This window comes from Dermacentor andersoni, chromosome 1 (genome assembly GCF_023375885.2).
Source record: "Dermacentor andersoni chromosome 1, qqDerAnde1_hic_scaffold, whole genome shotgun sequence".
Taxonomy (NCBI): Eukaryota; Metazoa; Arthropoda; class Arachnida; order Ixodida; family Ixodidae; genus Dermacentor; species Dermacentor andersoni.
Genome location: NC_092814.1, coordinates 127,744,872 through 127,772,859, shown reverse-complemented (window position 1 = coordinate 127,772,859; position 27,988 = coordinate 127,744,872). Strand labels below are relative to the sequence as shown.

The following is a 27,988-nucleotide window of genomic DNA, read 5'->3' as shown; positions in this document are numbered from 1 at the left end:
CCTGAAAGGCGAAGCATCGATTGCGATAGCAAAGACAACAATACGAAGTAAGGATAGTAGTTTTGTCGGCTGTATAAACTTGGAAACATTAATTTACTTACTGCATTACCAAGCATGCTCCCAGTACACAGAGACAAACATGAACACATCAGACTCGATGGCCGCGGACACTCGCTGTCAAAACGCTGGCGTGAGCAAGCGCGGCAGCAGCAGCGAGCGAAGTGACCTTCGTGCTGCCTATCGCTTCAACGCGAACTGAGCGGTGGGAACACAGCCAGCACAAAGGTATGAGCCGTCAGCAGATCGCTGTCAAGATAGGGTGCGCGCGACCGCGCAAAGTACGCATTTGCTGGCGGATTAGAAGCCATCCCCCTTCCTCCGCGCTGTCTCCCCGCTTTCCTCCCTTTGCGAGATCGAGCCGCGAACGTCAATTCCCCTTGCGCCCAGTCGCCAAATATGCAGCCCAACGCCCCCGCCCCCCCTCCCTCATTTCCATCTCCGCACGGCCTTTCACGGGATGGAGAACGGCGCGTTTGCTCTCCGCTGTCCTCCCTCGCGCGCGCCAGATTGAGACCGCGATCGTCGGCTCCCCTCGCGTGATTTCACACGGACATACAGCATATACGGCGCTAGGCGACGATGTTATCGCCCTTGGACTTTATACGGAACATCACGGCGACGGCGACCACAAAAATGCGCCTAGACTGTCCATATAATTGCTATTGCAATCATATCAAAATGCATTTACATAATCAAATAGTCGTCACTACACACTCAATAAATTCTGGTTGCTATAGAGCTTGCTATACACGCTGAGCTTACATAGCACGATGTCGCAAAATAATAGAATCTGTTGATAAAGGGAAAGTCAGACATCCACGCGTTCGTAGCAATTGCTACAAAAGTCGACCAGGACCAGGATACAGGACCAGACCAGACCAGGGCCAGGACCAGGAACCAAAGGCGTCCCGGACCAGGACGAATTTTTCTTCAACTCTGAGGCTTTTCTTTCGAGGAACCCGTATGGGTTTCCTTTGTAGCAATTGCTACGAACGGGTGGATGTCTGATTTTCCCTTTATCAATTACTTCTCTCCACCTTGCGGGTTTCCGCAGGACTACTACGTCATAGAATCTGTTCTTCATTAATTACTTGATTCTAGGAAGTGTAACGCCATTTGTCCCCAGCATGTCCAGAACCGTCAACCGCTAGATGGTGGAGTCTAGTGCAGTACAATGACTAATTGTGGAACTTTTTTGCCTTTGCAACAACCTTGTGCCAGGCTCATTCATGCTCGTCAGCGGCCGTGAAATGCAACAGGCGGGCACCGCTGAGCTGCAGAGCGAAGTCGTGGACCTGGAAACGCCGGGAGCACAGTGTATGGACTTCTGGTACACGGTCCACGGTTCTCAAGGCGCCCAGATCACGGTAAGACGCACGTAGGCACGGTGACAATCGCCGGTGGCCTTCTGTTGAGAGAATGATGGACAGCTTCTACAATTTGGCGACGGCAGCGTAGTAAAGATGACTAGGTGCTCTTCATTTTCTTTATTTCACTAGAATGGTGTGGTTTCTTATGTCTTTCTTACATTTTTGTGCTGCTGAAGTTTGTGTATTGCGAAAATGGCCTCCGCATACTGCACATAACACGTATTGTAACACAGAGTGAATCTACACGTAAGGTCAACGTTTGTCGTTAGTGTAGGATTCCGTGTACTATTAAAACCGGAAAAGAAACAATTATCCTTCACTAAACATTTGTCGGTTCTTCCCAAACATACTTTTTTAAGCTCGAAAAGATACACTTGAAGAAAGAAAGAAATGGCAGAGGAACGCCACCACCTGTTTATTATGGAGAGATGAAAACTGTATTACTACAATGAGATGGAAACCGTACCGCTAAAACTGTGATAGCGGAGTTGGAGAAAACGGCTTGTTACGTCATGCACCAGGGGTCGAGAAGTGTGCCTCGAACGCATTTTCTATCAGTGGACTTGTTTTATGCATCAACTAAACAGAAACGCTTGTTTCTCAGCCCGGTTTATTGCACTCGCGCTGATTAACTTATCGCCTGCCACAGCACATACCTGTGTCAACAAGGTCGTGGGGTCAAATTCCAATGCAACGTTTCCTATGTCGAAAAGCCGACAAAGTGGAGGAAACACAGCCGAAGTTGAGCTCATCGCGTGGCAATTAAAGAGAATGTCAGCATCACCAGACAACGCAACAAGGCTCGACTGCAACAAGAAGCACGCCAGGCAAGATGTTACTTGCTACACTGTCACCTGGAAAGGCGCCATCGTTAGGTTATAATGTAAGTATCCTATTCCAATGGCTATTCTCTCTTTCGCCGCTTCGTCAATGGTCCAAGCGCCACTCTGCCCAGGTTATCAACGGAATCGGCCAGGCGTGAACCATGGTTGATAAGAAAGTAATAGAATCGAGCGGAAGGAAGCCTTAAATTATACCGGCCTGGACCCGTATTCACAGAAGCCTCTTATGCTAGAATTGTTTGTGAGAGCAAATTCATACCAATCCTGGTGCTTGATTCCGTAATTCCCGAGTTCTCACTTCGAATCACTTCGGCGGTACAAAGGCAGGTGGTGAACACAATAAACATATTTTGAAGAAATCAACGCTTATCGCGTACCATCGATGTTGCTAGATTCAAGCGGGGGCGAGCTAGTATAGCGGCCCAAGACGATTGCATTGGTGAATAAAGGTATAGACGTGAGTGGGGAGGTCACGCCTGATTACGGTGACCATGCCCTGCTTTCTCGCTCAATCTAATTGACGAAGGGCTCCCCGGCCAAAGTGTGAAGCTTCAACCTTAACATCAATGCATTTAGTCACAGATATTGAAGGTGCATTTCCCAAAACTGGTGCTTAGCACGGGATTGTTGCTAAATGTATACCGGGTGTTTCAGCGAACACTTCCAAATTTTAAAGAAATTGCCTGTGGCAATAGCGCAGTTCTAGTCCATGAGCTACTCTTCTCGAAGAGGCGGACATTACTTGCACAAAAAATGAAATGCATATTCGACGAATTAATAGGAATGGACTAATTTCGTTTTTAACTATTTATCTTATGGCACGTATTGCAATTTACAAATTCTAGCCGCGGAGTTTGCGAGGAGGATCCACTTGAAACGAATTCTCAAGATGACACCCATTTCGAGATATTTATTCGTGAACATTGCGGAGAAATGCATTTTCGTTCCAGTTACTTTTGTGCTTCAATGCATAAAACGGCGTTTTGTTAGGAAAGTAAGTGGAACGACAGTGCATTTTTACCGCAAGTTTGACGGCGCATATCTCGTACATAGTGTCACCCAGACTGTTCCTTGCAGTCTCAGCCGCTAGAATTTATAAATTGCAATATGTGCAATAAGATAATTACTTTAAAAACTTCATTAGTGAATTTTTGTTAATCGGTTGATTATGCATTTCATTTTTTTCTTTTGCAAATAATGTTCGATCATTTCGAGTAGACCAGCTCATGGACTGGAATTGTGCTATCTGCCACAGGCATGTTTTTAAAAAATTTGAAAGTGTTCGCTGAAACACCCTGTATTGCTTCGTTAATGCTCGCCTTCTGTTCAGCAATGGGGACGTGTGCACTAGAGTGATTATTCAAATTGGTAATTAGTTTCATTTTGTTAATTATTTGTCTTGCAAATAATTCCCGTTTCTTCAAGTATTTCAGTTGATGAGATGGAATTGCCATATCTACCACAGGAGATCTTGGGTGAATTTGTTCCAATGAACATAGGTAACTCGGTATACGGTAATCAGTATTTGAAAAAATCTTGCTTACATCAGTGACACAAAGTGATTGTATTTATGACATGGAGCTATATAATGCTACCTACACTTATAACAAGTGCAATTAGGCTCTACAGTGCATACAGTCATGTATTCGAATAGTCACGCTTGTGCGACTATTTATTTTGCGAATGTACGGATGTGCCCTTCGTAAATATAATGTGGCATTAAAATTAAGACCAGTGTTCCTTACGCACCTTTGTGAGGATTTCAAGATTTATATTTTTGAAACCCTTTGGAGCCTTATCAGATGTCTCTTCAATTTCGGGACTTAATTTATGTGTTCTTTCGTCTAATTATTTACCTCTGTCCCAATCAACACTCCACGCTTTTATATCTCGCAGTTCAAGGTTACTGTACATCGAAACACGCCTCACTCGAATCCTCAGTACGAAGAACTGTGGTTCCACAAGGAGGGAAACGTCACTGCATGGCAACTCGGCCGAGTCAAGATTCCTCGACAGCACAGGGTTAGTGCACGACGATTGTTTGCTCACTCATGAGTGGGCTTATCGCACCTTATGGTATCTCAGTGAAAGACAGAAATCGTGAAGAGCTATTTTCATTACGGCGCTACGTGAAATAGGGTTTCTACATGCAATGCTGAGGCTGTGTAGCTCAAAATGGAAGACGCTTCTTTGACACACGGCTGCACAGCAGTGTGTAATGGCGTCCCATTGTGCGTCTGGCGTGAAACCTATACTTGTGTACCTCTGACATCCGCGGACTTTGTGTCAATCTGAATTTTATTCTGGAAGACTTCCACGCTTGCGTCGCTGCACCTTCTTATGTTTTACTTAAGTATTAATCAGTGCAAGAAGTTATATATTTTGTCTTTACTTTCTTTTTATTATCATTTTAACGAAATGAAAAAGAGTAATCGTCGCCAGCTTGCGGCGATAAAGACTCCACTATTTCTTTTCATGTCAATAATAAAAAAGAAAAAAAAAGCTTCGTTTTTGAGGGGTTGTTGTTGCACACGTTACACTGCTTACTGCTCGTCCTCTAGGACTGTCTGCGTAAAATCAAACGCGAGCGGGTCAAAATAGACTGGAACGTTCGACCGCATTTGCACGTCCTCCATCTTCTGTGACATTGGCAGCAGTCAGGATCAGATGCGGAGTTTCGCAACAGCAGTATCTTTAGCAACAAGCTACGTAGCCGGGACACGTCGCCCCCACTTTTATCTCTTTTTCTCTTGCTCCATTTCACGTTTCAGCTTACGTTTGCTAGACAGAATCGATAAAGCAAAACGCGAAAAATGTGTCAGCACCTTCATGAAGTGTGTCGCTGTCGCCTTTTCAACGTTTGCGCATGCTCGAAAATATCAGGTGTCTCGCGTGGGATAGCGTGCGACAACTGCCGATTACGGCGCAATTGTTTGTATGAGCGCAAACCTTTGTGTAATTCATTTACTCAACCCTCTCCATCTGACGCATTTTGGTTTTTAAGTAAGTTTTCGTTCCTTCTTGGAAGGGACTTACTGATGATGTGACTTTTTGAATATTGTTGCAACATCGTAGGGTATCAAATATATTGTAAAATACAGTTGCCGTCAGCTATTTAATCACCTGCACATTCTAAGAAACGAATTAGACATAATAGAAACAAATACGGTTCGAAAGCACTTTTGATGTCCTTGTGAAGGTTAAAAATTAAATGGGGTTTTACGTGCCAAAACCACGATCCGGTTAAGAGGCGCACAGTAGTGGCGGACTCCTGTTCAATTTTGACCACCTGGGGTTCTTTAACGTGCATATAAGTCTAAGTCTTTTCTTTTAATATAAATAAATCTTTTCTAACGACGCGGAGACGTACAAGAAAGAAGATAACACACACACAAGCACGTTGTTTGTGGGTGTGAGCCTTTGTGTCGCCTTCGCGCTGTTAGAAACACTGTACAAAAAAACTGTAGCTATTTGCCCAATAACAAGTTCTTTTTTGCAATAATCATCGGGTGTCCGCTGTCTATGATACGTAACATCTGAATGTTGCGCAGATCTCTCCCCCCCCCCCCCCCCCCCCACACACGCACACAAACCTTTTTTTACTTTGTAATGTTCACGCTGCTGGGCTCAATGGATGTTTTCCCAACCTGAAGCAAAGAGGACAAAGAGGACAAAGAGGCGTGGTACAATGTCATGGGCGCAAACGAACAAGACCTGGCGCGACATATGCCACCAATTCCCCCCGTTTTTTTTCTCCATCTTAATATTCGCTTTATGCACAAACAGGACATACTCGATGAGTAACTGACCATACCACTGCCCTGTGGCTGTAGGTGACGTTCGAAGCTGCTGTGTTGCAAAGCCGTAACGGCTACATAGCGTTGGATGATATCGGCATCTACATCAACGATGATTGCTCAACTATGCCAGCAGAGGCCACAGCCGGAAAAGCAGGTAAAATCAGCCACTATAATCAATTTTCCTATCTCTCTTTGTTCATACTAGCTGTGATTCGTTAATTGGGTTATATTCTTTTCAGCTGCTGCTAATCTCTTTCTTTCCCTTACGCCTTTCCTCTTTTTGGTAGCGAAAGCGCGAGTACCAATTTTGACGCCTGCTACTTCTAACCACGTATTCGTTAGCCGAATCTTATAAAATGGGCTAATCTCAGATAATTATCGCCTTGAAACTTGTAATACAGTAATACAAGTGCATCTATATACTCTAATTAAGAATATAATGGCAAACCGTTAGTCGAAGGGTTGATGATTTTGATAGTAAATCGAACACTGACAAGATTGCTCTCATCAAACAAATTGATGATCTAGAAAACCGTTCTCGATGCAACAATCTCGTCATCATAGGGATAAGAGAAAATGCACACGAAACTGAAGGGGTATTACGAAAGAAGGCCGACGACGGTCTCCTAAATGCAGTCCTGGAACTGAACTTTGATTAAACTGAAAGGGTCTATTGATTACAAAAGCGGCAAGAGCGTAAAGATCGCACCTTCATCATCAATGTTTCAGATTTCAGGTATAAAACGAAAATCTTCAGAAGCTGTTTTAAACTTCGCGGTTAGAAATCAGTGTATTGACGATTTTCAAGGCGAATTGTTGAGACTCGCAAACACTTGTGGGAGTTTAGTGTTGAAGAGAGAAAAAAAGTGGGCAAAAGTGAAACTTTTGCTGGACAAAATAAAAATGAATGTTGTGGTCTGGGGTTGCAATGAGGCTACTAATAAGCGCTACAAATGCAAATTGCCTCCTGAAACAGGTAACGATTGACTTCATCACTGTGCTTCTTCCCAGTTCAAGACAATAAACATAAATGTCAGAAACATTTTAAATAAAATTGATCATGTTGAGGCTGTAGTGCTAGAACGTTATCCTGATGTTATGGTACTTACCGAGACATGGTTAAAGAAAGATATCTTAGATGCTAAGGTTACGCGTCCTTGGTATAAAACACTAAGAAAAGACCGTGAAACTAGAGAAGGTGGTTATGCTCTTTTAATTAAGAACCATATATCTATCAGTATTATTCTGCCTGTTACCGATGTCGAAGCTCTTTGGATTAAAACCCATCTAAATAATCGAACAATATTTATCGGTGGCATGTATAGACCACCAAACTTCACAGTAAATATGCTTGAAAACCTAAGAAGCTTTATGGAATCGCACCTGCAGTAGGAAGACGATATCATCTTATTAGGATACTTTAATATCCTATGAATTAATTGGTCGACGCCCTCTTCAGACGGCACTGAAGTTACAAATTGTGATCAAATGCTGGAACGTGCATTCTACTATAGTTTGACTCAATCGTCTCAGCTTGCACTCGTGTGAGTCCAACTGCTTTCTCAGTTATTGATTTAATATTATCATCTGGTTATTTATCGTCGTTCTTCAACTGTGAAATTTATGAAGGCCTATCTGATCACAAAATGGTTATAATGTCTTCAGATTTGTCTCCCAATGTGTCACACCAGCACGATAAAATTAAGATTCCAAACTTCAAAGCCGCAAATGATCTAGCTATATTGGAAGACTTAGAGCAGTCTTATTATTCGTTTCTGGATATGTACAGATCATGTAGCAGTACTGAATAACTGTGGCAATTTTTTCAAGATATGATAGCATTCTGCTCACGAAAAATTATCCCTAAGCGTTATAAAAATTCAAGAAAAAGAAACTCATAGATAACTCACGAGTTAGCACACGTTAAAAGGCAGCTCAACGGAAACGGAAGGCATGCACACTCAGTCCAAGCTCTGAAAAAAAGAAGCTGCATACAACGTTTAAGTAAAGCCCTCAGGCATAGTGTAAATACTTTTAAAGACAATTTCTGCAATCTAAAGTTGAAGCAATTTCTCAAATATGTCCTGGACAAGTTTTGAAGGTATCTGAATCCACCAGCCAAGTTGTTTAGCGCGCATGCCCACGAATGTAGCCAAGAGCTCGCAGAGGCTTTCAATTCTTTTTTTTTTCTCTTGAGTTTTTTTATGCTTGATGATGGTACCTTGCCTAACTTGGCTGATTATTCAGACAGGCTTCCTATTCAGGATATAACAATTACTGAAGAGGGCGTCCTGAAACTTCTGCTTTACGTTTACATTAAAAAGCGCCCTGGATCTGACCAAGTTTCTTACGATTTCCTGTACAAATATGCCGAGTGGGCATCCAAGTATTTGACCTTAATTTTTAAATCATCAATTAGTAGTCGCTCGTTTCCCTCTGCTTGGAGGCGCGCAAAAAATTGTGCCCATACATAAAGGTGGCCCCACTACCGATGCTAGCAACTACCGACCTATATCACTGGCAAGCACTTGTTCTAAACTACCTGAGCACGTTGTATCAAAATACTTATTGGCATACCTTTATACAACATAATTTAATTTTTCTAGACCAAAATTATTTCGGGAACGGTCTATATCCCGTTACACAGCTTAGTGAACTTGTACATGACGTTTCTAGCATAACTAATGCCCGTGGCCAAACTTATATAATATTCTTGGACTTTGCAAAAACTTTCTATAAGGTGTGTCATACAAATCTATAGCTTAAAATCAATGTTACCTTCAAAAACCCCGCTCTTACACGGTGGTTCGATTCCTATCTTGCACAAAGAGAGCAGTACGTACAACTGGGACGTCAACAATCTAATTTATTTTCTGTAGCATCTGGGCTACCCCAGGGAAGCGTCTTAGGGCCCCTCTTTTTCCTGGTCTTCATTAATTATTTGCCTGTAGGCTCAAACAAGAACGTTCGCAGACGACTGCATAATATACAAAGACTATAGAATCACCGAACGATCAGGCGGAACCTAATCTCAAATTACAAAAAATTAAGGCATGGTGCGATCATTGGCAAATACAGCTAAACCCAGCTAAATTAGTATTCATGTCTATTTCTACCAGAAGAAATATTGGTAATCTTTCATATAGTATAAACAGCCATCAAATTGCTCGAGTTAAACAACATAAATAATCGGGCCTCATATTCACATCCGACTCGCACTGGAATCTTCATATAGAAAAACACTGTTCAAAAACCAACAAGTTCTACGAGTATGTGGAGACTACGGCGAAACTTGCATTGCACCTCACTATAAATAAGATTTGTGGCATATAAAAGCTTGCTAAGATCCATCATTGAATACGCCAGAATTGTATGGGATCTCTATACCCAAACAAACCACCTAAAACTTGAAAAAGTCCAGCGTCTTGCTTCCAGGTTTATATTTAATAAATATCGTCGTTGTTACTCTCGACTGAACTATGTAAACTCGCTGAGCTCCCATAGCTAAAAAAACAAACCAAATATGAGAGACTAAAATGTTTCTTCTTAATAATGCACAATCAAGTAAAAAGTAAGATAAGCATTTTCAAATTAAAACTGACCAAACCATCTGACACCGACACCGTATGTACATACCCTTTCCCGTAGCCCTTACTACTTATAGCAGGTCAGAACTTTGATGCAGGCTGACCTCTTAGCCTTTCCGCCATAATATATATATATATATATATATATATATATATATATATATATATATATATATATATATATATATATATATATATATATATATATCCAGCACCGTTTCTTTCAGCGGGCCATTAAACATTGGAATACTTTACCGGACTCGGTTGGCCACATCGAATTCTGCCAGTAAATTTCAGAAAAACTAAATCGGCTTGTGTCCCCTGATGCTCTGTCATAATATGGTTATCATGTTGAGTGTGACTTATTTTAGAGCGCAGCTCTTTGGCGTCCGTTCCTGGGTTTCGCGTCGTCGTCGGCGTTGTCGTCGGCCTCGTAACCAGCTCCGCCCCCCTTTCATCCCCCCAGCGCTAGCAGAGACCGACTGATACCGCTGGATGCCGCTGACGCCGCTAGAGAGTCAAGATAACGTGACTGCATAGAACACCGTCGCCGCCATGCAGAAAGAGGAGGAAAGGGTCCCCCCCCCCCCCTGTTCTTGTGTGGCGGATAGGGTGCTCTTCAGTTGCCGACGCGCCGGTTATTTCACGTAGGCCCCGGCACGTCGACGAATACGTGACCACCTTCCCACGGCTAGACCTGGTTCTTAGCGCTGCGGAAGCGAGGGTATCATATTGTTTGTGTCGGCATCGGCGGCGTTGTCCCTGAAACCAACTCCGCAGCTGGGGTTGACTCACTATCGGCGTCAGCGGCATCAGTCAGTCGCTGCTATCTCTTCCCTCCTCCCTTTATCGTGTTGTCCGCTTGCTGCGCGCGCTTCTGCCCCCATCGTTTGCCGCTGGGTGTACACGCCGCCCCCCTCCCCCATCTTCCTGCGAGTCTCCGGTTGTCAAAGCGCCGGCTCGAACTTAATTCCTTTCTTCGCTCCTCCTCCAATGCAACCCCTGTGCGGTGGCAATCAGAGAGCCAGATCGGTGGCGGCGGATCTGTATATGTGCACCGCCCGAGCCGAAATTGCCGCTGCCGTTCGCCCTGTGCGGTGGCAATCAGAGAGCCAGATCGGTGGCGGCGGATCTGTATATGTGCACCGCCCGAGCCGAAATTGCCGCTGCCGTTCGCCACTGCGAAATTATCTTGCTGGTAGTAGCTGCCTACTTCGCCCCTACCGCACTCACGAAAGACGTCGTGCACTTCCTGCAACTCGCATTAACCGTCCATCGATCCACGCCGATGTTAGTAGTGGGGGACTTTAATGTTGACATAAAGACAAACAGCAATTTCCTAACACTTATGCGGGAGAACATCCCGTTCCTCTCGCTCGTAACGCGTCCCACGGCTGTGACAACCTCGCGAGGCACTTGTATAGATCTCGTCTTTGAGAATCAAGCATTGGTGTACCAAGTCGAACATATATCAGTCTATTTCTCCGACCACAAAGCTTCCTTCATGACTGTCAAGAACTGTTAGTGGAGTCTTTGTTAAAGGAATACGTGTGAAAAATAAAAAAAAAATTCTGTGATAGCGCATACATGTGTTGCTCGATTTCTTTGCCTCAATCTATCGAAAAGGTGAAACAGCTTATTTGCTGCGCTCAAATTTCGCATTAGGAAGTAACGTAATCGTCGGTAATTTTTTTCTTTGGTTTACCCTTACTCACGCTCTTGTTTGTTTAATCTCTCGATTTTGTTGTATCAGTAATGCCTTTTTTTTTTTCTTGCAAATGCACTCCTTTTGTTTATGTACGTTATCCACTCCTGTTATAGCCCGCAAGGGCTGACAAGTATGAATAAATAAAAAAAATAATAACTATGTGTTATTTACTGCACTGTATGGCTCGCGATAGGTATCAGTCTCGCCGAACAGAACAGCTGCAGAACTGTCGTGTGCATAGCCTCTGTAGCTTTCCTTCTATCGTTTTGTTAAACTTATTTGCGAACGCACACTGCACTTTAGTTTGCGCGAGCTTCGTCACATTCTCCTGGGTAACGCTTCCACACTTGATGGCAGTGAAATGAAATACATTTGTAGAGGAAGAGGGATTTCGTAGCTGCACTGCTAATCATACGCTTTGTTTTCTCGTACATGCAGCGTACGTCATACTCGAGTGCGCGTGGAACACACCGAACAGATGTTCCTGGAGTCGTCCGGACGAAATTGTGGGAACTTGGAAACTGGGAAGCCGTTTTCCACCAAGATATGCGTTGGCACCAGCTGCCTCGCCAAACGGGAAACCCAGTAAGCTACTTCCCCGCCTTAAGGCTGCTTCGAACTGTGTGGTCGTCGTATACCTTAACCCAAAGGGATTAACGTGTAAGTGTTTAGCTAATGTTGAAAGGATATCGTTGTCTGTGAAATTGTGGAACAACCGCGACATTACTTGCTTCAATACACTGTTCACATTACTGGCGAGAGTGGCGTTCTCCCTTCAAATTAGGTAAAAATGCGTGATAAACTGTCAAGGACAAAGAGGGTGGCTGTTATTTCAGTGATTCCGTGGCGTTTTTTATTACGTGGTATGCCGGAGCTTTTGGTGATGTGATGTGGCGCCGTCTGCTGCTCCCTACTGTGGGGTTCTCCTCCCGTACTCTTGGGACAAAGGAACGACAAGCACTGTAGTGCAAACAATCACAAGGGCATTTATTGCACCTTTCATAGATCAATGCCTGCTAGCCGAGTTGCTACCCACAAAACATGCCGATGGGCGCGCGATAAATCTAGAAGTCCGACTCACCGCGACCGGATAGCGAGCGAATATGTTCACCCTATGCTGGATCCCAACGCCTGGTCGTTCGCGCGTACGGTCACGCGAACGGTGGCGCGTTCGAAGGCAGGCCACGCGAGGCGGTCTCGCAGAAGCATGCATCGGCGCACGCGCGGCACGGCACGTCCGCACTGCTTGCTGTCCCGAACCCAAGAGGAAGCGCCTTGTCTTTCGGCGCCCAAGTAACCTCCCGTCTGTCGGCGGCGTTAGCAGCGCAACACTCGCGCCATCTCTCGTACTGCGCCTCAACCACTCCGACCGCCGCGGGCGCCAGGCCACGCGAGCCGTGCGGGAAAACAACATATCAGGGGACGCGTGAGAGTCGCGCATCCCCACACTACATATTAGTGAAACAATTCCAAAATCTAGTCACCATACTTGAGCAAAACACCCATTTTTTTTATTTTTTTTTCCTTTTTACAGTAGCGACTGTCCATTATTAGTATTCCATAGGAAATATGTCAAGCTTCCGTATAAGAGGAGACCGTTACATTACCTTAGAAAAAAAAATCACTATGTTTGGTCATACAGCCCAGCCCAGCGCAACTCAGGACATCGAAAGCAGTCTTTCCTGGCGTTGCAGCGATGCAGCGATAACGGCAGATATGCATCCCCGTTTAAATGCTGCCCCGTTTTTCCGCGCAGACGATTTCATCTACCTGAGCTGCAGCAAGCTTCACTCATCAGGCGCCGCGGTGTCCGCATCACTTAGCTCGCCCATCGTACCTCTGCAACAGACGGCCGTGTGTGCACACTTTTCCTTCCACATGTTTGGTCCCGGAAAGCGGGAGCTGAGCCTCTCGCTGCGCACCCGTCAGGACCACGCGTCGACGCAGAGCAAGACCCACGAGCTGTTCCGGGCGTACGGGGGCACCATTGCGGACAGCTGGTACCACGTGGCCCGCACCATACGCTTCTCAGCACACGCGACCACGGTGAGCAATGGCCTCGAACTGAGCAATGATCGTATTCTCGTGTAAGACGAGAGCACGCGTGCCTCCATAGCTCCACGCGCTAACGCGCACGGCCTGGCAGGCGACGTCAGCCTGCCGCTGCAGAAAACATTGGCACCATGGTTGGCCGACCTCAATAAACAGAGCACACAGCCACTACCTCTACAGGCCACCTCCACAGTTTGGTGACCCAGGCATTTTATCGGCGAAAGCCACTATACATATGCACATATACGTAAGCTCATGCGGTAACCAGTGTAACGTATTTCAGGCGTAATTTCGGCATGCCTTCGCCGGTTTCACGCTGTGCGTCAACCATGCATGCTCTAATCACGGCTGAAATGTGGCGACCTACAGAATGCAACGTCTGCAACAGACTCAAGGGAAAGTTTCGACGATCCGACGTCATCGCAGTTCTAGCGAAAAGTCAGTTATTTGTTTTGTCTTTTTCCATCTCATGTGCTACCTCATAAATATGAAGTAAAAAAAGAAAAGAAGAAACTCGAGATTGGTCTTTGTAGCTACATTGTGATTGTGCGAGCCTTTGACGGTTTGAACCTCAGCTAGTTAACATACGGCACCATGACGGAAAAACAGAGCGAAAAAGGGGACAAAAGAAGCCAGACCCTTGTCCTGTTCTCTTCCTTCTGTCCCTTTTTTTGCGCCATTTTTCCGTCATCAAACACTTTGGTCGCGAATGAGGTTCAGATTGAAGATACACGCCTTCTGAACGACTCGCTGTGGTTCCTGTATTGCGACTATTAGAGTTAAAGCAGTCGTGCAGAGTATGTCAGATCTATATGCTGTACTCATCACATCGACCGCGAGATGGAAGATTCCTTTCGCCTCGTGTGTGTGTGCAGCGACCACAGTTGCGAATCACTGGTGCCGTTACACAAGCGATCCCACAACCTTCGCATGCGAAGGTTGTAGGATCGTTCCCCACCTGCGGAAAGTTGTTTTTTCATCCATTTTCATTTCTATTAATTTATCGTTTCTTTATTTCATTCATTAGGCACAAGTAATTTCCCCTATGTTGTCCTTGGTGTCAGTGTTTGTTGGCTGCTAATGATCTGACACCCAAGTAATTCAATCTATATGTTCGGGGCGGCTTAATGTTTTGCAGTTCTCAGAATAGAACGGTAAAATAAGCACAGTCTTCAGCAAACGATTTACGCTTGCCTCTTCTTGTATGTCTAACGTGCTTTGAAATACCGTGACATAAATGACATCTAGCTGGTTATAAACGCAAGTAAATTTGTGAAAGAGTATCAAGCATGGATGAAATAAATATGTGCAGCTGAGGTCCATCTGTCTGTTAATCGCTTCGTTTTTAACGCACCAGGGTGCCTAGGCTTCACAACTCAAAACCAGCGAGGGCCAAAACGAAGTTCTCCCAGAGTCACACGGGCCACATTTTAGTGTAAAATATTGTACGTTTCGCTTGCGGAAAGGAAGTATATGTTTGGTGTGATCGCACTCGTTGCTATCCTCAGCACGTCTTGTAATGTAAGGCATCACGCCGGACAAACGGGAAAAGCACACGTTTTTCGTATACACGCGGTCATCTACACAAATGCCATCTTCAAAGCAACCAGCCCTTTTAACTGCTGCCGCAATTAATTTTCGTCGCTTCATGGGAAGCGCATCCTCCTGAAAACGACGGGATCATATTCACAAGAGGTTTCTTACTCTCTAAAACTGTTCGTAAAAGCAAATGCCGGCCAATCATGTTGACAGACATATAATTAGCGAAGGCGGCAGGATAAATAATTCCCTCCTATATGCTCTCCCTAGCTTCATTAACTGTTGACTTCGTAAGGCTATCACGTAGTTTTCAGTTCATTTCCTTCTCCTGAAATAAGTATGTAGCTTGTTTAGAGGGATTGCACGCGCATGTGATGAAAAACGTGATATTTGCGGCGCAATTACACACTGGCATCTCAACTCTGGCTCTGCCTTTGCCATTCTGATGCCACTCCAGCTCGAGTTTTCCGTATCCAGCGATAAGTGCGAGCGGGGGGACATCGCCCTGAGCAATATCCACGTGACGCCCGGCGTCTGCATGGACAATGATGACGGCCAAGGTTGGTCACTATCCCCATTTTAAATGCGGCACACCTGCCACGCACCGCTGAACTGAGTCTCAGCCGGCACACGTGTTCGGCGCCCTTTTCTTATACCCTGAGCAGGACTGTGCGACTTCGAGCACAACACATGCTACTGGCACAACAAAGGCTGGACGCACGTCTTGACGGGCATGAGAGGTGACATGGCAAGCGCAAGCATTCGCTCAGGACCGGCCAACTCCGGTAAGTGGAACACTTGCGATGCCTTCTCATTAGTGCTTCGGTTATCGATCGCAGATACATGTGAGGAAACGGGGCTGTTGCAGTTTCGTTTATTACGTCACCAGCTATTTCGAATTACTCAGAATGTCTGTGCGTGTGAGCCGTGGTACTTAAGAAATGCCCGTGTACCTTCGGCCTTTGAGCCGTCTTCTACACTTTCAGGCCCACTGCATTTGCAAGGAGGTCACTTAGCTATTTGGCTTTCCCAGCCATAATTTCTTTTTATTTCCTGCTAGCATTTACTTCAGTTTTTTTAATGTTCAGCTGAAATCAAAACACAAATATCAGGGTAGCTTGGCAGTCATAAACAAACAATATATAAATGATTGGCTAGACCTCGTTTTTCGCGTTTTGATTGATGACAGCTTTTTCGGGAAAACATCGACACAGCTTAGGGTGAAAGGTCTTGGCAACAGGCTACAAAATGAAGCTGCGTTCTCCTGCTTTAGTTTGCGCAAGACTTGCCTATTTCATTATTTTTCATGTTGCATATCTTTTATGCAAAGACCGTAGTTTGGTTTTCATTTGCTTTCTTTATATTTTTGCATGCAAAAGTACTCGATCACGGAAACATGCATCCTCAGCTGCCATTGTCAAATTGAAAATGATAAGCAAGGTGCAAGTAATGTCAAGTTAATGAAATAAAGTTCTTTGTGCCTGGGTGCACGCAATTATTGTGCTATACACCAAAGGACACGCGCCATTCTCCGTTTTCGCATGTATAGTACAGTGATGAAGCATGCACACAGGCATGCACTCTCTCACACATAGGTACCCCCCCTCTTACACCCACACACACACACGCACATAAGTCCTCTTCATGCGTAGCTAATGCTACACTGACTCTACGTAAACAGCCACCCCATAATTACGTGTTTATAAGTATACAAAGCATGCACATATTTAGAGCCTTACAAGGACTATGGAACAGTTATGCAATGCTTTTTCGTGCTTGATGGGCTTAGTCCGTTGTGCTGCGTAGGACGCACTTATGCTCATGAAAAGAAAATCTTGTCATCCACCCACCCTTAGAAGACCGCTACGAAGGGAATTAGGGTTCTTCAGAAAGCAAACGTCGCAGTAGATAAAATAATCATCGGGGTTCGGAAGTCGAACTCGAGACCAGTGGCTTACGTGCGCAGTCTTTATTTGCTTCGTGTTGCCAATTAATTCTTCCTCAAGCTGCCGTCGTCTTGACTTTTGTTTAACTCTTCACCTTGGACACGTTTTCTCCGTGTCCACTATAGTATACCATCCAACAAGATCGCTACCGCCGAAAGTAGATGGGGGAAAGGCGAAAGAGACCGACACTGACGCCTGTACAACTGAGGCTACTAGCCTACACAACGTTCGCGCGTCAGAAATTACAGTACGCTGCCGCCCCACATGTGATCCGCATCGAAACACCTCATCGATGCAACAGAAGCTGCCTAACCCTACCCGATTCGCTTCGCTTATTCAGATTTCTCGTCGTTTACCAGCGGGAGTGAACTAAAGAAGCGTACCCACCTTTGCCCTCTGAATGCCCGCCGAAAGGCTGCCAGACTTACGCTCTTTCATGAATATGACTATATATCATGACCAGATATTTATGTCATATCTACATTTATTATCAAACATGTATATTTTATAAAATATGCACACCACATTCTTGCATCGACTTTTCTAATCGGAGGGAAAATATAATGCAGATTACTTACCCTATGATACCTTTATTTTCCTTTCTTTTTTCATTTCTTTTTTGCTCACAGATTAAAGTTTGTAAGTTACCTTTACGTTTCACGTATTGCGGATATAATCTGACTGTAACAAATGTTTTGGTTTAGCGTACTTAGTGTTGCTCATCTCTCTATTTACTTTCACAGGTACGCTTTTAGTAGATGAAGCGCCCCTTGTATGCGGTACGTGTCGTCTCTATTGATAGGAAACCCACACATCTCGTAATGTATCTTGATACCTTTGAGGCTAGTAACGTGAAATGAAATGAAAGCATCGTGTACACGAATAAACGGCTGCTTCAACGAAAGGTTTTACGGGGCTTTGTTAGGCTCCACTGACCAGTGACAACCACCTTCGTGTGCAGCTGGCTTCCTTCAGCTGGCGTGGTCCAAGGGCGCTGCCAACCAGGCCTCCCTGAGCAGCGTGCTATGGTCTGTCCAGGACCAACCTCGCACCGTCGAGCTGTGGTACTACAGAAACATAACAGGAAATGGAATCCTCGAGGTCTACCTGGTCGACAAAGCGGGCTCGCAACTCGCTAAGATCTGGACGCTGCCGAACGCTGCGGAGCCTCACACATGGTCCTTGGCTCGCGCGGAGATTCCCGATCAAACTGTGGACTTTAAGGTGAAAGCACTGTAGATAGTGGTGGGATGTCCTTGACGGAACTGCTTCAGCCGCCAAAAGTCGGGACTGTTGCGTTTGTAACGCTGAAGTTCGCTTCTAGAAGGTGCCGCTGAGAAGAATATAAGAATTGTTACTGACTACTCCATGAGCGAAATGCCGTTTTACGCGCTGCTGTGCTTCCATGCAATATAAAGCATCGCCATAGGAAATTTGTGTAGACAAATTGCAGTAGTGCCTCCACATAAGAAAGTTTTACTGGATCACAGCCATTTTAACAATTCTTCTGTATATACATATAAACTGTTCTACAAAGATGGCTTTCAAAAAATGGTGGTACAGACGGGTCAAATCCCTTCAAAAGAGAGCTGACGATGTGGCGCAGCTTCTGGACGAAAGTATGTTAAGCGCAACTGTTTTCCACTTACTGCAGTGGTATCTTTGTTTGCAGTGAAGTGCTGACTTAAGCTGGTACCGTATGCCACTGTGATTCATATTGTGAACAAGGCGGGAGGCCTGGCAAGATGACGATACTGGCGCATGTATCGTCTGCTCTCCTCCCAGTCTCCCGTACTGTTTAACGTATAAACAACTACATCTGGCTTTGCGAGGGTTTGCATACGGCACGATACTTTTTTGCTGAAGATGGTGATGAGTACAGAAGATATGCAAGATCGTCTTGCAGGTGATTTATCGCATCGTCCCATTGCAGGTGGTGATAGAAGGCAAGTTTGACCCACGTTCCAACGTGAACGCTGTGATTGCTGTAGACAATGTGCTCCTTGACTTGCCCCCACCTGTCCATGTGGCTGACTGTGATTTTGACCAAGACCTTTGCGGATACGTCAGTAACTCCGACTCGGACTTTCGGTGGATTGTGGGCAGTGGTCGTGTGCTTAGAAGACAACCGGGTGCCCAAACCTACAATATGATTTCTTCCGGTAAGGCAGCCGCCGAGAAGCAAGCATTCGGTTACAACCAATGTTTTTGTTGTTTTGCACAGAAACACGTACCTGTTCATTATGACGTATAATATACATATGTTGGAGTCCGTGAGCAATATCAAATGGTAATATTTACCATTCGATAGTAGTAGCGACACAAAAATATAGTGATGAAAATAATAGTAGCATAAAGTTGCTAACAAGAATACCGGTTTACAGCATTCACTGAAGGCAGTAGCACACAATATCATTAGCAAAAAAAGATGCCTACGTAATGCAATAATATAATGCTACAGAAGTTATGTCATATTTATGCACAATACAGTAGAGCAGATAACAGGTTGCCTATTAGAGTAACAGGACGGGTTCCAAGGGAAGGTAAATTCAGTCGAGGACGGCAGCCAAATTAGTTGGTGCTATGAAGTTATGAAATTTGCAGATGATGTTGTTTATCTCTCCTTTAGGTGCGGGTAATCCTGGCCGATTCGCCTACGTGGACACCACTGTATCCGCAAACAATTCAGCCACCCTCCGTAGCGCCCATTTTAGCAGCAAGGGCAATGAAACTTTGGTCGTGCGCTATTTCAGGAGCGGAACAGGTAAACACAAAAAATGAAAAATATGCCTCTGCATAGAGCACTATAACAATAGCCTAGTTGTATCTTACTGCGGACAGCAGCTGTGAACTAGAAAGTAGGCTGAGCGTGTTCGGTTGGGTCCGGTCGGGTGAAGTCGAGTCGAATCGAGTCGGCTCGACTCATTTCAATTCGTTCTAGTTGGGTCGGGTCGGGTCTGCTCCGGTCGGCAGGTCAGTCGGTTGGTCTCAACAAGCTATTATTCAGCATAACCTGCGCACCCACCGTGGTGGCGAGGGGCTTTGATGTTGCGCTACTAATCCCGAGTGCGCGGGATGAAATCTTTGCCGCGGCAGCCGCATTGTGATGGGGGCAAAATGCAAAAACACCCGTGTACCGTGCATTGGGTGCACTTTATAGAACCTTAGGTAGTCAAAATTAATCGGGAGACACCTACCGTGCGCCTCATAAGCATATCGTTTTGGCATGGCAAACCCCAGAATTTAATTTAATAACCTGCGCACTGAACTATGTAGGTTAGGCGCACACATGACACCGCACCGATTTCCCGGGATGGCACAGAAGGAAGCGAAGCAGTTGAAGGGAATGGGCTCTGGCGCGGTGGGTGTGAAATAGCGAGGAGCAGCCTGGTAGTGGATGCGTGGTCTTCAAATTCAGAGCAGAAGATGGTGCGATCCCAGAAGCTTGAATAAAGGCTCTAATATGAGAGGGAAATAAGGCTGAAGTGCCCGTCTGCAGGACTGTCTCTAATATTCCAACTGGGTTGTAGTTGAACGTTTTTCGAGTACCGGGCTGGTGTCTATATCCCTATGGTCTGCTACATTATTGCGAGCTTTAGGCTGCTATTCGCAGTAACTCTGTTAAATGAACTATATAGTCTATGGTTGCGGTGTACTACTGTTCTTAGAAGGTATAAAACATTGACAATAGCTGGCAGAGTGTTTTCGTTATTTCTCAAGTGATTACGTTTAAACTTAAACTGGTAAATTATTGGCGTAAGACAGAGAGTGCTAAAAAAGGCATTTACATTCCAGTTAAAGTAGTGCGCAACTGCTAAACAGGAGACATTTTTGGATGTCACGTCTGCTGAGCATTGATCTGCTAAGCAGTGTCTGGTAAGCAATAGTGATGGCATGTCTGCTTGCAGACATCACTATTGCTTGGCTTCAATTTCTCAATTTCAACATGTACCCTATAGTTATTTACTAAAAAGTTACTTAGTGAATATTTTAGTTAGCTATTTAGACATGTCGTTTCTCGTGCTATTAATGTTCGCCTTTTCAAGTAATCCACCTGAAAACAGTCCAGTTATTGGGTTTATGTGCTGCATGCGATTGGAAAAAAAATGTATTGATCCCAAGCACGGCGATTCTAATTGACATTAAGAGAAAAAAAGGGAGTTGGGCAGACTATGTAATGCGTAGGTTAGATAAGCGATGGACCATTAGGGTTACAGAATGGGCGCCAAGAGAAGGAAGGCGCAGTCGAAGACGGCAGAAGACTAGGTGGGGTGATGAAATTAGGAAATTCGCAGGCGCTAGTTGGAATCGGTTGGCACAGGACAGGGGTAATTGGAGATCGCAGGGAAAGGCCTCCTTCCTACAGTGGACATAAAAGATGATGATGATGATGATGATGATGATTGTGATTATGGTGGTAGTGGTGGTCATGACGATGGTGATGGCGATGACGATGGCGATGCGAACAAACGGTGATGATGAAATCTAACAGCGATTTGAACAACTGTTTTAATATCATTCTATGCAGCGTTCAACCTCATGCAATGATTAATTTTATTCATAACAAGGGTCACAACTTTACTTAATTTTTGTTTATGCGCTACAACGCTCACAAAGCTACGCCGAAATGGAAAAACCAAATGAAGGGTATGCGCAGTGTGAGACGTCCACGCAGCGATGTCAGGAGGACACAGGCGATGTACGGCGCTTGTCGAAGGAAGGACGGTGATGGCAGGTGTATCTACTAAGAAGTACGGCACATACCGGGTTACATTGAAGCATTGCGCGCCTCCTGTGTCACAGTGGTACATACCCATTCTGGAGGATTGGCCAAAAACTGGCACACATCCGTGGAGATTCTCAATGGCGAAATCATAGAAATTCAAAGAAATCAAAGAATGCGATGAACATAATGCACTACATATACCGTTGAGATTGGTTCAATGTAAGATTTTCTTTTTTGGTTACGCAAGGTACGCCTACTGGCGCAATGTACTTTGTTGGTCAGCATACAGTAGTTACATAAGTTTGTTTGCGTGCACTTACATTCGGCGCACGTATGACCTTCGTATATATTTACCCACAACTATATATCCGCCTAGATGCCCATGCACTGACCCAGCAGCTTACAGCACCAGCCATGCCAAACCTGGAAGGGTATAGGCAAAGAAAGCTTCGTTTTAAAAATCTCTTCAAACTCAACAAAACACCCTGTATAGGTAATATACATATAACCGCTCTGCTTCTTGAAGTAGGCGCACCTCCTATGCTTAAACGAATCGGTGTAGACGCGCGCACTTTCCTGCTATTATTGGATGCGGCAAGTGTTATTTCGCTTGTTAACGCGCCCCTTGTTGTTTTCGCACAGCTTTAGAGTCCTTCCAAATCTACCAGCTGGTCCTAAGCAGTCGAGCCAAGGAGACGACTCGGCTCCTCCTAGCCGACCTGCTCCCGAAAGAGCAGTGGCAGCGCGTCGAGCTACCGCTGCACGAGGCCGGCCACAGCCAGCTTGAGTTCACGCTCACGGGCTCCTCCAGTCAGACAGGAGGAGTTGCGGCCATCGCGGGCGTCAGTGTCGCATCTGCAGCGAAAGGTGAGCGAGACAGACGTGACATGCGTGAGCGGAAACAGCGCTCGCGCAGGTCTTTGTGCGAACCGCGTGCTGACCTCACGTGGTGAACGAACGAAGCGATCAACAGCTTACCATTCCGCCTGGGCTTCTGTTATCTTGTTGCGGATTAACCGAATGCTTATCACAAAATTTTGGGAGGCGGGTGGTGTTTTTTGAGGCTTTTTAAAATAAAATGTAGTTATATAGCGCTCACTTTGTTTACCCGGTATACGGTCGCTGACTGCCAAAATGGGGGGAGGGGGTTCCTTGGGAGATGTGAACGCGAAGTAAAAGCCCTTTTTACAAGGCATTATAGAGAAATATTAGTTACGCTGTATGTATACCGCACGTTTCTCCAATAGCAGAAGGTCCACAATGGGTGAGGTCGCCCTAAAGTTCTCGCACCATCTCGCTGTGATGTCATGGATATTTACGACGCCTACTTTAGTCCAATAATTTGCTTCTCGCTAAGAAAGGGCTACATTGGGTTCCAAAGAAACCATTGACTCAGGCTAGCAAGTTTCGACAACTTTACTATTGCCACGACGGTCGAAATACAAGAAAATACGCTCAAATCCGTTACCGCACACTGATCTAACGGTGCTGTGGTTTCTGGCTCAGCAGCGCTAAGAAAAAGAAGTTGCGCGAAGTTCGGTTTTCATTTTCTCCAGTAATTATCAAACATTTCCTGCTAAATGAATGAAAATAGAGTTTTGAGAATGGCAGTCGATCTTGCGCACAATGTTTACTCTAGCTTTGCTCGCACAATTTTCCACCAATTAGCGCAACTCTTGTATTGTCATTCACCGAAAGGAATATCAATACCTACCGGCATCCTTGCGCTAACTCAGCAATAATCAAGATAACTACGTTTCTGCTTCATCATATGTGTATTTGCACCATTTATTTGTATCCGTATGTACTGTTATATGTATTTCTTTTTAGAGATTTACTAAATATTTTCCCTGGTGTGTTAATCTGTATCAGTTTTATGTGGCATATTATGTATCTTGTTTTCAATTCTATTTTTGTCCTCCTCCCGCTATCTAATGCCCATTTGGCTTTATGGATATGTAAATAAATAAAAATAAAATTATTTATAATGAAACCAAATTTGTTTTTAATTATGCAAATAAGTATAAGACAGTAACAAACATTTAAATTCTCAACAATATTAAGTTTTCAGCTTTGATTCCACATCAGAAGAGCGAAATGGCGCATTTTCTGAAGATATTCTCTTACGCTCAAAGGCTTACGGTGTTCTCTCTCTCTTCTTTTTTTTTTTTTTTTGACTCTAAGCGCAGCGCTTAATTAACGTTCAGTTTCAAAAGTTCGCAATGAGAACAAAGACTATTTCTCTCAATTGCAGGTGGATCAGAAACACCAGAGGAACCGATTCCAGGTAATTAAACGAATACGACAACACTAACTCTTTCATGGCGCCTGTGGGTATAGTCGCCATCTCCCTTTCGTGTCTGTAAACGCGTAGAAGTAGTGATATCTAAGCAACGAAGAAACTTCATTTGACATTTTCGCCAGCGAGGGCTACCTATATAACTTAAGATGGTTTCCGAGCTGAGCTAGTTGGCTCAATATTTCCCGGAAATCAGCAGACGCTTATTTTGAAGAGACGGACGGAAGGCGACATCAGCAATGTGTCGCCTTCTGTGCGTCAAAGCACATAAGTGTCGGATGATTTCCGAGAAATACCTATAACGTATATGCTCCCTCTTCTTTAGAATGACATAGCTGTAGTCCCTATGTTTATTCAGTCATAAGGTATTTAACCGAACCATTCCCGAATCAGCAAAGCTCCCAATGATCACCATGTTTCAAGTGCCCTACACGCTGTTTGTAGAAAACTTTTGCGAGTCAGCCGATTGTCTCGTCAAAGCGCCGTGCCCAAAAGGTGCGCTCACCCGAGCAGCCACTGGACATTGCTGGCAAAACTATTTAAGTAAATGCCACGAAAAAAAAAAGATATTGATTTAATGAACCCAGGGTTGTATGCTCACGCCCACTCCGTATGCACTCTCGCATAAAGGTATTGGCTGCGACAACAGTATAGTTTATGGCACTTCTATATGCACTGTCGCCTGGCGGATTCCAGAGTGCATTCGCGGTGCATGCCTGTTGCGTTGCGAATCGAGGCACCCTAGTTGTGAACGTGTCGAAGTACTCTGGCACTCTCATAGTTTCTGTGAGGCAGCGAGAGTTACGGCGGTGGGGTGAGATGGTGGGACGCAGTGTAGGAAGATCTTGCATAAATGGAAAAGGGGAGGTGCACAGCAAGCAAGCAAGAAAAAAACGGTATTGGGGGCGAGCTCCGCCACTGGAAAAGCTGGCGCCGCCGTCGGCGTGACGTGGTATGAGGGATCACGTAGACACAGCGGTCAAGTCGGTTGCTTGGGAAGCGCCGCAACAAGCTGAAAACGAAAGTGTAAAGTCCCACCTGCGCTGGGGAGGTGGGGAGGTTTTCCCGCTTCGGGTTTCTGCCTGACAACACTTGAAAGTACTACAATAGGTAGCGGCTGCCAGCCTTCACACGTACCCGCAGGACAAGAAGCTGCGTGAAGCTTGGATCGCGAAATTTGTCCCGATGGCTGCTTGCCGGTTCTAACTCGGGCGTGCAGCAAGCACTTCCGTCAGGAACATTTTTGCCACGGCGTCGGGGCTGAGATGTTCAGCGAGTAGCAGAAAGTGCGTACTGAGACGCTCGCCCGCGCGCGCTGCCCGGCTAATGTCACGAAGCTTTGATCTATGTAGTTGTTGATGCTAGATACTGGCAAGTCCACTGGAATGGAAAGGGAACGGTAAGAAACACATTAAAAAAATTACCGCCCAAGCACTCCGTACAGATGGCTAACCAGCGAAGTTGAAATGTGCGGCCCCGGTGTTTATCACTGATTTAATCCCGACGGTTCATTAAACGATGGCTTGTTAGGTTGCCGGATCCTCGGTACGCAGTTGCTGCTTGCGCTCGGCTGCACGAGCCTGTTCTTGTGCCCGGGCTGCAGCATCGGCACGGCGTAGACATGCTCGTTCCCGGTTCTACTCGCGGCATTGCTGATAGAAAGCTGCCTGCTCCTCAGAAGTACGTATGACGCGTGGCCTACCCATTTCGAAGCCGGAGAGAAACTGCTGCTCGAGCGCTCGGCTGCGACAGTGAGCAATGACGTCACTACTGACGCAGCCAATCGCGCGCCTCTCTTTCTCTTTTCTTTTTCGCGCATGCGCAGGGGATCGCGCCGGAGGAGTTTTCGGCGCACGGGCGAAAGACGGACGGACGGTTGAATCGGATAGCCTTATACATCTTCGCTGTAAAAGACATGGCATATACTCATGTTTGTGCTAGCACCAAACAATGAACGTACTGGATTAAGAAAAAGAAGCAGCGGGAAATTGCTCGCTGAGAAGACCGATAAACATACAGTGCCATACAACTTGAGAAATAATGATATAGAAACTTTCAATAATTTAGAAGAAAAGAAAGAAAAAAAGATTGAATCGTCGCGACGGTACATCAGAAGTTGCCGTAGGCGTCGATCGATCGAAGTCCCTGGTTATATTGAAATTATTTTTGAACAACTCTTATAGGGTCCACGCAACAATGGTTGCTTGAGTTCTGTCAAATGATCATATGCTATGGCTTAAAGCTCACGGCACGGTGCGAAAACGCGCTCGCAGCGAAAGCGAAACATTGTGCGCGGATCATGCATGCAGACGCGCAGTCGGCCACTGCGAACCCGTGCGATCGATACATTGAGGCTTCATTCTGTTATGGCCCATTTGGTTACACAGACGGCCCACTATAAGAGCATATTTCGCATAGTTTGCTCTGAGCGAGTGCCTGCCTTTCACGCAAGAAACCGGTTCGGGGGACTCCATCGCGGCGACCGCGTGCGGTGGGCGTTCACTGGACGTATTCGGTAAAGAGAGAGCATCTGTAAACCATTCTGTAAACCATTCTGTGTGCCCAAGATTATTATTTTGATAGTAAAAAGACTTGTGTCGTTACGCGAGTACTTGCAGAAATGTCCAGGAAGGCTCCGGTGTGTTTTTATTGAGCGCTGGTTGCCAAACCTATGAGGAGCACGCCGTGTTTTTCCTCATACCACGGAACTGAGGTGCTTCCGGTAGATGGCGACTCCGTAAGCCCTCGCCGCCAATATGCAAGTAAACAGGAGAATGATACGACAAGCAGGGAGAGGGGCTACGACAGTCAAATTATTTAAAATGACAGGATACACAGTTCCGTCGCAACTTTGTTGTATCTTTCTTGTCAAGGAATCTTGTGATATGCAACTCGACGGACGCCGAAGAAGGGGCAATAGCCGCCAATAGCTCATACCCCTGTAAGCAAGCAAAACATGCAATGAGTCATAGTCCCGTAAGGTTCATGGCTACTCACTTTGCGTGAATTAGCTGTGAAGACATTAGCCGTGTTGTCGTTGCCGGTGATATCAATGTGGATGTGTCGGTACTGAAAAGGGAGCGGTTTACGCGTTACGTGTTGCAGGCGTATTCCTTGCGATGCCACACCGATCCGGCCCAACCGACCACCCAACGGCGTATGTGCATCGATTTGACATTATCGAAGAATGTGATTGCAGTTGCGAGTGAAATAATGACCACCGATCAAGACAATAAATGCGTTCGTATCTTTGTTCAAGATTGTGTCACCTCCGTGTCGTGTGCTAAACAGCTTCGCTGGTCAATCACCTTCAGAGTGGAATGGCTCATGATTTTTTTTTTTTTTTTGCACTTCTTTGCGTGAGCACGAAAAGCTGTAGGCTATACGCAGGGGCAGTTTCATTTTGTCGCCCAACCGTTGACGCGTTAATGAAATAATTGCCATATATTCTGGCCGTACTGGATGCTTGTATATTTAAGCGGGTAATTCGCATCAGGTTCCGTTGTTGCTCTTTTTTCACTTATCCGTGTGTTTGCGCGCTCACGTTTTGACAAATCGCAGCTATTGTCAGACCTCTTCATGAGAATAGTGAAATCGCCTATATTTTTCTCGTTCACATGGGTTCTCACAGATCTTAACTGCACATTTGACGACGGCAGCTATTGCCTCTGGAAGTCGGACACGAATGCAGAGGGACAGGCGCAGTGGGAGCTGAGCGACACGGCAACAGGGCAGCCCTCCTTCCCACTCTTCGACCATTCAACAAGAAATTCGACCGGTAAGATTACTTTCCAAGATTGCTGGGGGCTTGTCACATGTTGCATTTTGGAAACGTATATGAAAAGAAGGCGGTGTAATTGGGTTATAAAAGGGGCTCTGCAGTGCTCACTGGATTGAACAAATGAACGGAATAATAGCAAAAACATACACGCAGGCAAGGAACAAGTACGCCATCTTCCTGTGTTGTGTGTCTTCTCGAGTGGCGCTGTATTTCTGAGCGCTTAACAGTAGTGTGTGCGCCCTTGTACGCGCATATGTGATTTTAAGTACGTGCCAACC

At 45.4% G+C, this 27,988-nt stretch overlaps 1 protein-coding gene and 1 long non-coding RNA gene across 3 annotated transcripts in view; one reads left to right on the top strand and one right to left on the bottom strand.

Annotated features, from left to right (window-relative positions):
* The window catches only part of LOC126544137 (MAM and LDL-receptor class A domain-containing protein 2-like), a 115,864-nt gene that overhangs the window by 53,262 nt on the left and 34,614 nt on the right, over positions 1-27,988 (top strand). For both annotated transcript variants that reach the window (XM_055062003.2, XM_072287079.1), the window contains exons 14-26: positions 1,282-1,427; positions 4,169-4,294; positions 6,106-6,226; positions 11,806-11,952; positions 13,124-13,413; positions 15,416-15,518; positions 15,624-15,743; positions 17,866-18,128; positions 18,838-19,066; positions 19,534-19,668; positions 22,273-22,497; positions 23,885-23,917; positions 27,561-27,707. In XM_055062003.2, coding sequence (XP_054917978.2) covers positions 1,282-1,427; positions 4,169-4,294; positions 6,106-6,226; positions 11,806-11,952; positions 13,124-13,413; positions 15,416-15,518; positions 15,624-15,743; positions 17,866-18,128; positions 18,838-19,066; positions 19,534-19,668; positions 22,273-22,497; positions 23,885-23,917; positions 27,561-27,707 — 2,085 coding nt within the window. The remainder of the gene's footprint in view (positions 1-1,281; positions 1,428-4,168; positions 4,295-6,105; positions 6,227-11,805; positions 11,953-13,123; positions 13,414-15,415; positions 15,519-15,623; positions 15,744-17,865; positions 18,129-18,837; positions 19,067-19,533; positions 19,669-22,272; positions 22,498-23,884; positions 23,918-27,560; positions 27,708-27,988) is intronic.
* The window catches only part of LOC129380584 (uncharacterized), a 114,678-nt gene that overhangs the window by 78,020 nt on the left and 8,670 nt on the right, over positions 1-27,988 (bottom strand). The gene's annotated exons all lie outside the window — the stretch shown is intronic.